The sequence below is a fragment of the Rhipicephalus sanguineus genome, chromosome 6 (assembly GCF_013339695.2).
Source record: "Rhipicephalus sanguineus isolate Rsan-2018 chromosome 6, BIME_Rsan_1.4, whole genome shotgun sequence".
NCBI classification, from domain to species: Eukaryota; Metazoa; Arthropoda; class Arachnida; order Ixodida; family Ixodidae; genus Rhipicephalus; species Rhipicephalus sanguineus.
Window position 1 is genome coordinate 140,049,724 of NC_051181.1, and position 14,740 is coordinate 140,064,463.

The following is a 14,740-nucleotide window of genomic DNA, read 5'->3' on the forward strand; positions in this document are numbered from 1 at the left end:
TCGAGACGTTGGTTCAGAGACACCCTGTTTTCAAGAATTTTTCATCTCTTCAAACTTCCATTTTCCCCAGAACTTCTGCCTTTTTTTTTATCAAGAAGATATGCGTGGCATTTATTTAATTTCAATGTCGCTAAAATTCCGCTGACCTTAAATTAAAATATATAGCTTTGTATAACTGGTCATGAACTTTTCTTAAATGATTGACGGCGTTCGTCAACATATAGTATCGGTTCACTGAAGTTCATTTCATTTGTGATTTCGAAATGCGTCAGTCCCAATGGCGATAAAAGAGCACGACTGAATGTACGCTGTTTTTCACCTTATAACGCAAATTACACTAGCATTTTTTACTTCATGTCTCCTAGAAGAAAATTAACAAAATGTCGCTAGTGGCGAATGGTCCGATGCAGTGCGCAATCATTGTTTGTAATTCCATCATTTAACAAACATATGGCAAAACTAGCCGGCATTGGCCATCACTTAGCCAGCGCAAGCAATATATTAGCGATCATTTAGCCAACGCTAAAGTCCATGTTATGGTTACTTGTAGCGGCAGCTGTAGTGGTCTACCTTTTTTTTTTCCGTGCCGAGTAGATTGTATGATCACTTCTTACAGCATAGCAACAGCATTTTTATTTATTTGCCGACTGTGTATACGGTTGCTTCTTACGTACGCCTACTTTACGGTGCTAAACAGCTGCTTCTTGCGGCGATTGTAGTGACCTACTTTTTTTCTGCTCCGACTGTTTATGGTAACGCCTTCATGTTGTGAACAAACTCGCACGCGTTAGCGCGCTTTTCCGTGTAGATTTAACCAAAGAATGGTGATGCATTAAAATTGTGTGTTTCATGTAACACTGTGGTGGAGTCCACACGTGCTCTTGCATATGCATAGACTACAACCCGAGCTGGCTCTGCGTGAAATTTTTCTTTGTGTATTTTAGGCCTTGGTGTCGTGCGGGTCCATTTGATTGCACACGGAAGTTACGCTGCAATTACGTGTAGACTTCAGTACATGTGTGCACGACGCGAATGTTACACTAAAAGGCTAATTTTATGAAAAAGGTGCAAGTGGCTAATTTGGTGCATTAGCGGGCTGTTTGAAATTAGGGATCACTTGATAAATATGCTCAGGGCGAACTTGAATCCATGGCGGTTCTGTTAAATAGCGTACGCGTAGCAGAATGCCTACTTTTTGTGATGTGTACTTTTTTTTAGTGTGTGCCGTCTGTATCTTGTTGCGCTTGCACGCCGGAGACCTAGCCAAACAATACTTATAGCCAAAGCCAAAGATTATTTTAAATAATAAGTCTGGGCAAAAAATGGTACAAAGTTATTCACTATGAGTACTTGTTGCTAAGGCTATAATATCTTATAACACTGCCATGCATTTGTTACGACGGCGAAATGTTATACAAGTATCCCTGTATATTTCCAACTTCCAGGGCGGGCACAGGATCATGTATAAAGATGACCCTAGGAACGAAATCACATATTCGTCAAAGGGACGGTAAACTGTTGGTTGTACGTTGACTCTGTTCACTTTATTTCTAACGAAGATGCACCTCTGTGGTGATCTCCACTTGAGTGCATTGCGTAAGCTTTCCGCATGTGATATGCCACGTTAATAGAAGCACAAATAGCTCCACAATTATGCATCTTTTCTAGTATACAGTGAAACCTCGGTGATACGATCACAGCCCATACGAATTTCGGGGTGATACGAATTTTTCGTTGGTCCCGGGCCAAGGCCCATTGGCCTCAATGTAATGGAGTACGGTTGTTGCGAACCGATTTTCACCCAGAGACGTTTGATACGAACGTTCGCTACCACCCAGGTTCGAAAAGGTGCTGTCCGCGCTGTCGCGGAAGACGCGCCAAGCACGTGCGAGCGCGGGAACGCAAGCGTGGGCATGCGCGCCACACCGCCAAATCGTCAGAATCACGGTGTAAGAAAAACACTTTTCTTACGGTCAGAATAAACCTTCAGATACGCGCCACGGTCTCCGAGTGTCGCGGGTCACAACGCACATGGTTCATTAATTAAATGCGCGCGTACGAGCCGTATATTTACGAGTGCTGGAGTGCTTGTATGATTGCCGACATCTAAAAACTTGACTGACAATCATTCAGGGTTCTTCCTGACGTTGCCGCAGCCCTGACAAACAATAAATGAAAATGTACGCCAGCTTTCTTTTGTCGCATGCTAATTTTCCATGCTTTCTGGTGATACGAATTTCGGATGATACGAATATTTTTGGTGGTCCCGTGAGATTTGTATCACCGAGGTTTCACTGTATACAGGTTTTAAAAAATTGCACTGCTACGGGCCCCTTGCAACTGTAGTGCCCACTCCACGAAGCAATGCCAATGTTTGCGAAAAAGAAATACCACAACCTTTTTTTTTTCTTAGGTGCATTCTCGAGATCATGTATAATAAATGTGTACATTTATTTTCTAACGATCTCTGTAACGCCTGTTATATAGAGCGGTCCAGCATTTTTAATTGTCGGTCGTTTTGAAAAATACACTTCTTATCTAGCCTCCTTGCTCTCTTTGGCATTCAGGACATGTTAAGTTGAACTCTAGCGTTCTTTTCAGTGTTCAGATCACATAATTCACTTTTGAAATGTGCGAATAGCCGATGGCCGCCAGCCCTCGACATTATTCTACAGATGCATATTACATCTAGCACACGTAGCGACATTTTCGCGTGTGTTAAAGAGATGTACAGGAAATAGAGGCTCCAAGTGGGCATTGCGGCACAGCTGAACTTTGAGTGAGCTCTGAAGGCGGGAGTTCATGTTTGACTCTGACGATATATAAAGCAGTAAACACGCAATGATGAGCAAATAACGCCACGTTCCTGGCTATATATAATTTTTTACTTGAGCGTATAGCATCAAATATGTGCGAAATCGCAGTAAGAAACCGCTGCCTGTGAGCCCAGCTACAAATCTACAGGAGGCGCGTCGTTTATGGGTCTTCATCCTTCCAGTTATCGTGGGTACTAGTACACCTACACTGCAGGACCTCAAGGATGTAAGCGAACTGTTCATGTCTTTGTAAATATTAGACCTACTACCAGTGGAATCGTGACTGTGTGCAGCCACACCACCACATATTGCACAAAGCTTCGTAAGATGCCTAAAGAAGATTAAGATAGGTAAAGAACATCTCACGTTTACAAATCGGCGCATAACGAAAGTTCTCCATCCTGCCCCACAGACATGCCATTGATTCCTAAAAGATGTCTAAAAAATAGTTTATGTCACATACATAAAAAGACGTGAACCGTGTACCAACCTCGTGACGAAGGGAAATTATTGATGGCAGCTCGTAATGTACCTATGTAAATTAAAAATTATTTTTTCTTAAACAGCTTCATGCACTTCAGGCAAACATATTAAGTAATCCTCGCAAATTTAGTTAAATAGCCGTGCCCGTACTGCAAGATCAAATACCACTGTTTCTAGTGTTCGCGCTGTTTAACTATATGTCGTTCACGATAGCTTCACAATCCATTACACGGTGTGACACTTATGGTGACGTGTTCTTTGTCTGTGGTGATATGGGAGCCCGGCACAACAGCGTACTCAGGATAGCCCATAGACCACCGCCCTCTGCAATGCTGCGTTGCGCTGCGCGCGCCTGCTTGGTAACCAGCCCGCGCTTTGCTTTTAAACAATTATCACGTTTTCAACATAGCCTGAAAGGAGAAAACAGGGCAGGGCAATTACCTGCATATCCCGCAAGGCCAGATGATGACGGTGATTCTCCTGGGATCATTCATCCTGCAACCCAAAGAGTTTCAAACAGTTACTATCTATAGGAAACTCTATGCTGCGACCTGCAACTTTCTCCTCTATCTCATTACAGGGTAGCCTAAATCTGTTTCCTGGCGACCCTAGACAGTTTTCGTTGGAACGCACACGATCAACAACGCAACCAACTTTCGACCATCCTTAATTTGTGTTTGAGCACGCCTATGTGTGCCTATGTGGCCTGATCGCATTGCGCCCCGCTGTACATGTTTTCGCTGTCATTTACGCATATGTAATAAATCTTAATATTTTAAATATTTTTTAATTCTCTCGAACACGACACTAGTCTCCATTGTGCTATGACATTTTTTTTTTTTTTGCAGTACTGTACTAAATGTCTCCTCCGCGACCATTTATAACGTAAGGAAAAAACTGCTTGTGTGGGTCAAGTTTTTCTCTGTGTGTGCGCGTGCGTGAGTTTAAACTTTAAAATTTATTTTCCTTATTTCCTTTCTTCCGTTCACTCTCCTTCACCTTTACGCCTGCGCTGAGTAAAAGGCCAGTGACGAAACTTCTCCGACCATGATCTTTGCTTTCGTCACATTAGTATTATCTCCTTTTGCTTGTCATCAGCGATTTTTTTTCTAAAATCGTGGCTCAAGGCGCTGGTAGCGCCATACGACCACCAATACTTCTCAGGTGTGCTGCCTACTTCACCCATTAATACGAGCCATTCGTGGATTTGTGTTCTTTCGACCTCTCTACGTTATCTTTCAAGTTTCTTATCCCTTTTCCCGGTGTAGGGTAGCATATATATACCGCCTTTTCTAGACTGCGGTGAACATACCTGCCTTTCCTCTCTTTCCTGTTCCTTCCTTCCTTCCTTCCTTCCTTCCTTCTTTTGCCCTTGACATTAACTAACCTAGACTGCGCATTTGTTTTATCATATCCATGTGATGTTTGTTCATTGCGATCGAGCGCCCTACGCCAGCAACGCCTGAGAACGACTGTCTCATCTACGACGGTAGAGACTGAACCAGAGTTCTTCAAGTTTTAGATAAGAAAAATCGCACAATCAAGGCGTTTTTATTTTTTATTCCTAATAATCGTGACCTGAAGAGACTGAGTAAAATTATGTGTTCTGTGACTCTTTATAATTGGGTCAGGCTTGTCGACATGCTACGGCGCCCACGCATATAAGAAGGTCCTAATTATTGTGAAATTTACGCACTTTCAAATTGAGCGGAATAAAAACATGCTAAAGTATTCAACGTTTATTTTTTTTTAACAGTACAAATCAAGAGAAGGCGTGCATATCCTCAGACCTTCGCTAAGCCGAAATTCCTGATTGTTTAATCAGCTGCAGTATCCTCTATATGTTAATCAGCTGCAGTATCCTCTATATTAAACATCTAATTAAGTTTGTCTAATAAAAATTTCTTTAATTCTTGCAGTTCTTGAACACACACCAAAAGATCTGGTTGTTCTTGACTAGCAAAACTAGCTACACCGGCAAATATGAACATAAGTGCATCGCTTTTCAAGTTCTAGATAGCCAAGAAAGCGAGTACACACTTGCCGAATTCTACGAATATCACTTGCTTTGGTGAGTACGTGCGCTATACTATAGCCAGGAGCATCTTAAAAAAGGCAGATGTGAGTGACCAATAAAGTTTCTGTTGTGAGCAGAAAACATTCTTAGTCGCCTTGTGATATAATTAAGGCAGGCTCTCTCAGCTTAGTGCACATATAATTTTAAAGAAAGACGAATCAATATACGCAAATAAAACGCGAGTTGTTCGAGTTCCAGTTGAGACATCACCAGCAATTTTTAGTTCTCACCACTCATTTAGCGGTTAAAAGTACATTAGAACGACCATGCTACGCACGGCTCTTGAATAAAATTACCTCTATAACGAAAGACTCCCTCCCATTCGGATATATTGCAAGCGTTACGGAGCTCCACATTTTACAACGTAATTGTAGAAAGTAGAGCTAGTTTGTAAGGATTCCTCTTGAAAGAAAGTATACGCGTGCAAACACAACAGCAAATGTAACAAGACGAGGACACAAGAAGCGGACACAGAGAAGAGGCGTTTGTGTAGTGACAACGTAGTGAATAACGAAGTATTTTTAAAAATTCCGAGCAACTCCGAATTTTTAAAATACTAGAGACGCCTGAATGTAAAACGTTCTAGAGACGCCTAAATGTAAAATAGCTAACTTTTATAAGCTGTTCTAATAGTCAATACTTCAACAACGTATGTGCGAATCGTATATCTCAAAAGGGGATGTTTCCAGCAAGGCACACATCGTTCACATCGGGTGTACCATAATAGTAGCTTGTCGAATACGTCACCTATGTTCTTTATAGGGACCCTGCAACACTTTTCCAAGTAGCCATGGAATGGCTTCACTAAAGAAACTTATTGCCTCACAAATAGAACACCGCAAAAATTTTTAGAATCCGTCCAGTACGATCGGAGTTACAAAGATTTGTCACGCGCTGTACTTGCTTTCGCTCTTCACTCGACCCGACGAAAGCGCTGGAAGCTAACCAGGGGGGGGGGGAGGGGGGGGAAGGGGGGGGGAAGAAGGTACGTCACGCGCGCCTCTTGACCTTGAGCGCATTGTCTTCCTTTTTTTTTCTTTCTTCGAACGAGTGGCGTACTTTCAGTGCGATCGCGCGTGCGCGGGAAAGTGTCGGCCTCTCGCGACGGCCGCAGTCTCTACTGAGCGCGCCATGTTCAAATCAGTCAATGGCGTGGAACCTGCCTGTGACGCTGTAAGCATTATTTTTTGTCGAGAGAAGAGGAAGCGCTTTTTAGCTGACTTTGCGAATTTATTGTAAATCCCAGGCTGCGTTCTACGCTATAATGTTTGGCTCGCGTGTTCTCGGGAGCCTCGACACCGATCAGCAGCGTTTTCTGACCACGCTGAAAAAGTGTTGCGGGGCCCCTTTAAAATAGAAGATGGGGAACCAGGCACAGGGATAGTGTTATTAAGTGAACATTTAACGAGAGCGCTAACAAGTCAGCTGTCAAAACAAGAGACACCGTCGTGTTAGGCTCACAGCTATAGGATACAGTTCAACCATGCCAACTTTTCTGTTAGCAATATTTTAAATAATCTGCTGGCACGAACATTCTCCTCATAACTACGTACTTATTCTAGGGAATACTATAAGTTGTATGCAAATATTTCCATGGTGCAACAAGGCAGTAAGAGATACCCCGTCATGGATGTAGGCAAAACAAAAGGTGAGGAAGCGTTTGAAACTGTGTTTCCTTCTGATGATCTGAAATATACAAACAGGACACAATTTTGTTAAAAAGTTCGTTTCAAACCTGCCGTAGAATTTCCCTGAACCATGCATGGCTGCCTTACGCGCTTTCTTGTTGTTGTCGTTTATGAAAACGCGCTTAGAGAGAGAGAGAGAGAGAGAGAGAGCGAGAGAAACAAAATGGAAATGCAGTGAGGTTATGACACGAGCTTAGAAAAATTCGCTGCAAAACTAGACAAATTTTATGCGAACTTATAACGACCTCTTTCTTGTCAAATACTTGATTATTATTAGGGAAAATGCAAAAAAAGAAGACGCCGTGACCGTCAAAATATCAATGTGCAATACGGCACAGCGTCTTAGGTATAAGAAACGTGCGAAGGGCCGGCCAGCTCACAACTCTCTTAGACCAACACAAAAAAAAAAAGATCATAATTACAACTGATTCACAGATGTATTTGAGAAAAACTAGCGAAAAAAAGTCAGACGGAAACATAAAGGGTAGATGATACAGGTTGCGGTGCGGTGCTGTTCCGCAAACACATTCTTTATGCATTTCACTGCGCATGACGTACGTTCGATCACACTCGATTGGCATTTTGCACGTGACTTATGAAAATTTCAGAATGTACCTGGGTATATTGCGGTTTCTTATCGTAACCGTAGGCACGAGGGGGTGGGGAGTGTAGGAGCCCCCCCCCCCCCCTTCTCTAATAAATAACGGGGGCGCAAAAGTGTGTCCCATACTTTTACTTAGTCGGACCTGTCCCGTCATTGTTCAAAGAGTGGAGGCGAAAATGTTTGAGGCCCGTGTACTTAGCTTTAGGTGCACGTTAAAGAACCCCAGGTGGTCGAAATTTCCGGAGCCCTCCACTACGGCGTCTCTCATAATCATATCGTGGTTTTGGGACGTTAAACCCCACATATTATTATTATTATTGTTCAAAGAGCAGGGTTACGACCACGCAGGTTTTTGACGATAATGGACGACGAAGACCCCTGATGTTGCATTCCAGGAACTGTATACCTCCCATCTTTACTCTCGGAAAGCCAGGGACCAAAGGCAGGCCGTTGTCAGAAGCACGTCAACGCTTCATTTTCATTTCTTTCATCCATTGTGAATCGTTAAAGTGTCGAGTTGGGCTTGTTGGTCATGATTCTGGCTCACTGCAGCGCAAAAAAAAAAAAAAAAAAAAAACACGGACGGAACACGTACAACGCCAATCAGCGCTCGTTGTCGTTGTCTTTTGCATTTGTCCAAGTGCATGGGGGAGGGGCGCCGCAGTAAAACTTGCCCCCCCCCCCCCCACCACTGGACAACCCTGCGCATGCCTATGATAGCAATGTACGATGTGGCACATCTGCAAGGCAAGGCTACTAGGATACAGGTAGGGGATGTGATGGGGGACACTGGCGTAGCAGGGGAGGTGGATGGGGGGGGGGGGGGGGTTCAAGCCCCCCTCCCCATCCCCAGTTTTTTTTTCAATTTTGCATACGCGCACACATACAAACACACGCACGAACATACATGGAGTATGGTTGAACATTGTCCGACCCCACCACCCCCTCGAAAAAAATTTCTGGCTACGCTACTGATGGGGGAGATAGGGGATAACAATAATTCAAGATGAAATAATTCAAGATGATGCCAGAGGCCCGGGTGCTTAGATATAGGTAGACGTTAAAGAACGCCAGGTGGTCGGAGTTTCCAGAGCCCTTCGCTCACTGCGGCGTCTCTATCATATCGTAGTTTTGGGACGCAAAACCCGGCATTTCAAAAGGCTGCTCGGTGCAGTACAAGCTTAACTTAGTGCCACCAAGACTTTGTCGCTCCTCTTATTTTAATTCAATTACGTTACCATGTGTAATACCAAACTAGGATTGTGCACGACCTACGAAGTTATTATGTATACCTATAGTTGTTGGTTGCAGTAAAAACGGACTGCTTTCATTCTAAAGTAATAGTGAAATGTGCACAGGCATCGCTGCAGAAAGTGGTCCTTATGAGATAGAAACAGACTCACGACTTCTTTTGCAGGAGCACCTGGGATTCGATATACCCTCCAGTTATGGGACCCAAACGATCGTTGCGCCGTTCGCACATATAACGAGGGTGGTAAGCTTGCAGCTTCAAGTCCATCTATCAAACTTGTTGCTTTTTAAAGGGCCCCCAAAATCTCTGAAAATACGAAGAACAAGCGCGTTATTCTCTCCTGGCGTTTCCCGTCCTTTCAGCACCATGCGTGACACCGGCAGTCTTTTCACGTGACGTCATGAGGAAAAAAAATCACAGCATATCCACGGGGTGAATGATGATGAGTGGGGCGCAGCTCCGGAGAGAATCATCGGTAAACCGTGAAACTCTTCCGTGAAATTCGCCCAGTGCATCATATAAGAGTGTGAAACACCATGTATATATTAAACATCAAACTATTATTGTACTGTTGGTTTACGCGGTCCCTTCATTATCACCGTTTTGTGATCGGTGAAATGCAGGGAAAGTGTCCGCTCCCGAGCGAAAGAGAAAGCGCGCCAAGAGCGACCGTGTTCCCCGCTCGCCCTGTGAGAATTAACGGCAAGGCTAGAGGGAAGACACGACGCGCGTAGCGTTCCTCTTCGCTTTGCACGACGGAAGGTCGGTAGCATGGCCAACAAAAGCCAACGGAACGCGATCGTGCAAGTGCTCCGGCTTCGCGAACAATGCACGGCGTTTACTGCACATAAAGCATCTCAAAACCAAACATCTTGCTCAAGGTGTGCTTTGCGTTTTTCGTAGAAATAATTTTTTTATCGCGCACATTAAGACAAAAAGTTGAAAGCTCACTAGAGTATTTCGCCCGCAAAGTATGTCTTTTAGTGTGATTAAATCAAGGAACACTACGATGTCTTGTAAAAATTGCTCATCTAGAGAGCAATTCATTAAACTAGAGCTGGCTACATGCATACTACTACTGCCACTACTACTACTACCCTACTACCGAGGAGGGAACGACCCACACCCTAAGGAGCTTCGCCCCTAATAAGCTCTCGATTTGTCCATATACGAGGGATATCTGTTTTAAATTGTCTCCTACCAGAAGCATAGCCAAGTGTGGGGAGGGGGGTTCAAACCCCCCCCCCCCGAAAATTTTTATCTTTTCTTGCGTATATATACACGCACACATACAAACGCACGCACAAACATACATAAAGTATAATTGAACCCTCCCCCCACCCCCCACCCCCCCAAAAAAAAGTTCTGGCTACGCCCCTGTCTCCTACCGTGCTTTGTCAAGTAGTCGCACGTCCGTTAATTCTGCCTTATATACCGCATGACTATCCTGCTGGAACTTCGAACTGCTTTCACTTGCGCGTTTTCCACTGCGCAAGCGGAGACAACAGAGAGTAGCCAAAAAGCGCGAAATTCTGGTAGTCTCAACGCTTAGTACTAACAATGTCTATGTGTTTTGTGAACAAATAAGTGACGAAGAGAAAATGGCGCCTGTAAGAACGCTTGTGAAGGCGCGAAATGAAACCGCTCGCTCGTCTTTGAAATCGGAGCGGTTTAGAGGCCTTTTAATATGCATATTTAACTTTGCAACTTACGTCCAAATAATTTTATTTGTAAGAAAAGGATAGAGGGCAATGGTTTTCAAAAGCAGAACAAAGGAGCTTGCTAGTTACGTTAGCAGAAAAGATATTGTGGCAAATGTTTTCAGTTTCTTGGATCTAGAATTTATTTGAATGTTCACAGCACAACACTGTAGTGCTTCAATGAAAGAAAATAGTATGAAAGAAATGCATCACAAATGAATTATGTATTGCACTTCCCCCTCACGTCTCAATTACAACCGTTTTCAGTAGCGATATCATATCGTGTACTCACAGCCAACAATATCACTTGAACAATTAAAGTGTGACTCCTTTACATATTTGGTAGGCTCTTTTTTTAACAAGGTCATAAAAGCTAGCCTGTCTAAGGTTTCTGAGATGCTAACAGCTGAGTTTTAGAGTGTGTACTAAAACTTTCTGTAAATAGAGTACGCGTACTGTAACTCATACTAATTAGTAAATAAAGAACGTGTGCAATAAATAATAAATATCACTAGAAATAAGTTTCTTCTGGTTGTTTTTTTTTCTTTAAAGCTTGCGCTAGTTGTGCAAGGCTGGAGTAACAGCGGAGGTGGTGGCCAACATAGTTCTGACTCAGTCGGGGCACGGATGGGATTAGCTTAATGCGGCATGACTTGACCAAGCGTGGCTTAATCCGGCACGGGCTCGCCGAGCAGAGCTTCATCAACCACGACTGGATCTCTTAATCCGTATTAGTATATTCACACACATATGACTGGATTGATCACGGAGGGACGGAATCAGCAGTTTCGATCATTCGGATCAAATCGGATTAGCTTAAACCGTGTTAATCCGGATTAGTTGAACCCGGTCGGGCTATACAACGACCTGGCTAGGAAAACTCGACTTTATCTGGATTAGCTTAGTAAGTAGGCTTAATTAGCCTTAATTAGACTTAACAAGACTTGGCTTAATTAGGATTGGTTACGCTTAACTTGGCTCAACTAGGCTAAACTAAGCTTAACATTGCCATGCTCAACTTAGCTTAATTAGACATTACTTATTTAGACTTAATTAGTATTCACTTAATGTGATCATGCTTACTTTATTGCGCTGCACGTGCTAGGCACAGCTGTGCAAGGTGCTAGGCGACGCAAGATGCCATATAAGGTAAAGGCTGTTAATGATGGTGATAGTTTCTGTTCGCACAAAATGGACAAATGAAAAGCTTAACAGCTCTGCTGTAAAAGGCAATTGTCATATCTGGCCCTGTGTCATATTGCAGAGAGTATATGGGTTATCCGTCACAGTTGTTTATGGTTATGGTGCTCGACTGCTGATCCAAAGGTTGCGGGATCGAATACCAACTGCCGCAATTTTTGGTGGAGATGAAGATGCTGGAGGTCTGCATACTTAGATTTAGGTGCACGTAGAAGAACAGCAGATGGTCAAAATTTCTGGATCCCCCCACTACGACATCCTTCATAATCATACCGTGGTTTTGGGACGTAAAACCCAAAGAATAATTATTAGCGTATGGGGCTAGGCCAACATCAGGGTCTTAACATTTGGTAGTCTTTCAGTAATCTAAAGGATTTTTGTATATGCAAAGTGCCACATTCTACTTTCATTCTTTTTACAGTGTAAGCTGTTTGCGCTCACAACAGTCAATTTCGATGGCGTAGTTGTCTGCTGCCGCTAGTGTCCATCGCAGCTATCGCACACGATAAGAAAAAAAGAACAGGGTTCGCGCCAGAATTTAACCCAGGCACTCGATACGTGACAGTCTGGTATTCTACCATTGAGCCACACCAGTGCTAGGAGACTCTTTGAAAAAAAGACTCCATACAGGCGTCATGTCGGGCAACAAGTTAAGTTACAATATTCAGTTTGCGCGGCAGAAGCATACTATCCCACCAGGCATCCATGTGAACTATGCAATGAGTGGGTGGTTTAAAGCTTCCGACTCGTGTTCCGAATCATTACAAATATCTGAGCCATACTTTATTATCATCATCATAGCCAGCCATAGCACCAACAAAGTGTGCAAAAATATAGGTGCACACATTGCTTTACAGATGAGTAGTAGGTCCATTGCTACATAGCAAAATGGTAATGAATTAGGGCACAGTTGGTACTTCGTAACTGTATTTGCACTAGATGCCTGGAGACAGTGCACAACAGGCCTGAAGGCCGCTTCTCTTGCCTATGCTTTGACTGTGCTGCGTGTTCCGCACAGGCTTGGCATTTTTTTTTTAAAGCTGCTCGGGTTTTTTTTTGTACACCCAGTGGTTTCCCATACCCAAGGACACTAAATCTAAAACTCCCTATCAGCAGCAGAATGTTTTGAAGCATAATTTTTCAATTACCTCAAACAAAACAACCAACCTTTTAAATGGCACTAGGACATTAGCTTTCATCGCAAATTTGAAGACAAAGAGAAGTGAAGCATAGAAGACTAAGGCAGATATACAAAATTTACTTTAGGATGCTCTTCCTTTCTTTCTCTCCAGGAAACACTGAATGCCAATTACATATTTGGCATGAAGCAGTTAGAAGAAATGTGACCAAATGCAAAAACACCTTTAAAAAGCACTGCCCAAAAAGGAAGCACCGGGTTTTCTATTACAAGACTTGCGCTGGATAGCAAAAATGAAAAGGAATTGATGAAAAGTTGTCCATTTCTTCACGATTTCTTGAAATGTGCACACGTGCAACTACACAACCTAATAATCTAATTAGCCTAGTCCTTGAACAGGAAACCATGCTGCAATTATTTCTTCTATTGCACTTTCACCACAGACTAACAGATGTATGCACAAAGTCCATTAACATGGATTGTATTCTGAAAACAGAGTTTGTAATAATGTGTCGTGCTGTCGGCGTTCTACATTGTCGATGCTATTATCTGACCTGTCCACAACATGTGAATGCACATTGATCTTGCTGCTAGTCTTCATGTTATCACGAGCGTTCATACCTTTACCTGTTGTATTCAGCCTGAATTATTAATTCAATAAAACTGTTGGTGTACACTTGTGGCAATATTAAAGGTAATATTACACGCAATGTGCGCAGGTGTGCTCCTGACGATGATTTGCTTGCTTTACTTAAAATGTATTAACCCGCTTGTGTCAGTGTTTGGTTGGACTTTGCAACCACTCGTGCCTTGCATTGTTGCTGTCTGTAAATGTTTCGTCGTCTTCATTCTCCTTTGCTTATCTATTTTCTAGAATGCAGAATTTTAATTACAGTGGGCTTCTTTAGGACCAAAGGTATCCGTTCTTCGGTTGTAAATCACCTACAATGAGCAACCCGTTTTTCGTAATAATAGGTGACAAAAAGGGGGATTTGTGGCTGTTAATCTACCACAACAGCCTTGATTAAAATATAGGTGTATGAATGTTAGTTACATGTTACAATTCTGACCTGGTTTTGTGTAACATTAACTAAAGGAACCTTGGCTTACCAACTCAATACTGTTATAATTTACATCATCAATTGCGAACTTCTTTTGCCCCACAGGTATGAAAAAAAAAGTGTTTTACTAGTCCAGGAATTCTGAACTTTAAAAGATGAATAGGGTCATACAACTCGTGCAATTTACTGATCGAGCATGACTGCTGGTCTATCCTCCATATTGGGCATATGCCACAGATCACAGTAGTATTTGAAAGTACTACCAATATCATTTGACAACAACTCTCGCAACAGTGTATGTCGCTAAAGAGAGAATCAAGACAGTAACTGGATGTGGAGTCAACTTCCAATTATTTCACTTACAAGACTGATCATATTTTTGGCAGGTAAAATTGTACAGGACGCAGAAAAAAGGACATTATATGCCAGAGCTTCACTTTGCAGTATTTGCCAGACTATTTTTCTTGCTGGAGCAATTTTTCTTTTTTTTTGTCCTTTGACCACACTGACCGCTACTTCTGGTCCAGATGTGCGTGGCACTCGCTCAAGGCAATCGAGATCCTCCGCTGGTGCACTGTACATAAAATAAGAGGATACCTGTCACGCCTGCTTGTTCCCGCCTGTTGCACATTTAATGACAACACTGACAAAGAGACAGTAATAGATTTTTTTTGCTCTTTCGACACAAAATTATAAATTCAATTCAGCAAGCAGTGCAATA

The 14,740-nt window shown here is 42.8% G+C and overlaps 1 protein-coding gene across 1 annotated transcript; it reads left to right on the forward strand.

Annotated features, from left to right (window-relative positions):
* The first annotated feature begins 1,460 nt into the window (after positions 1-1,460).
* On the forward strand, positions 1,461-13,652 carry LOC119396562 (uncharacterized). Its single transcript, XM_049416609.1, has 6 exons — positions 1,461-1,510; positions 2,901-3,042; positions 5,219-5,370; positions 6,939-7,024; positions 9,086-9,163; positions 13,113-13,652. The coding sequence occupies exons 1-6, from the start codon at positions 1,461-1,463 to the stop codon at positions 13,244-13,246; spliced, it is 642 nt and encodes a 213-aa protein (XP_049272566.1). The 3' UTR covers positions 13,247-13,652.
* The last annotated feature ends 1,088 nt before the right edge of the window (positions 13,653-14,740 follow it).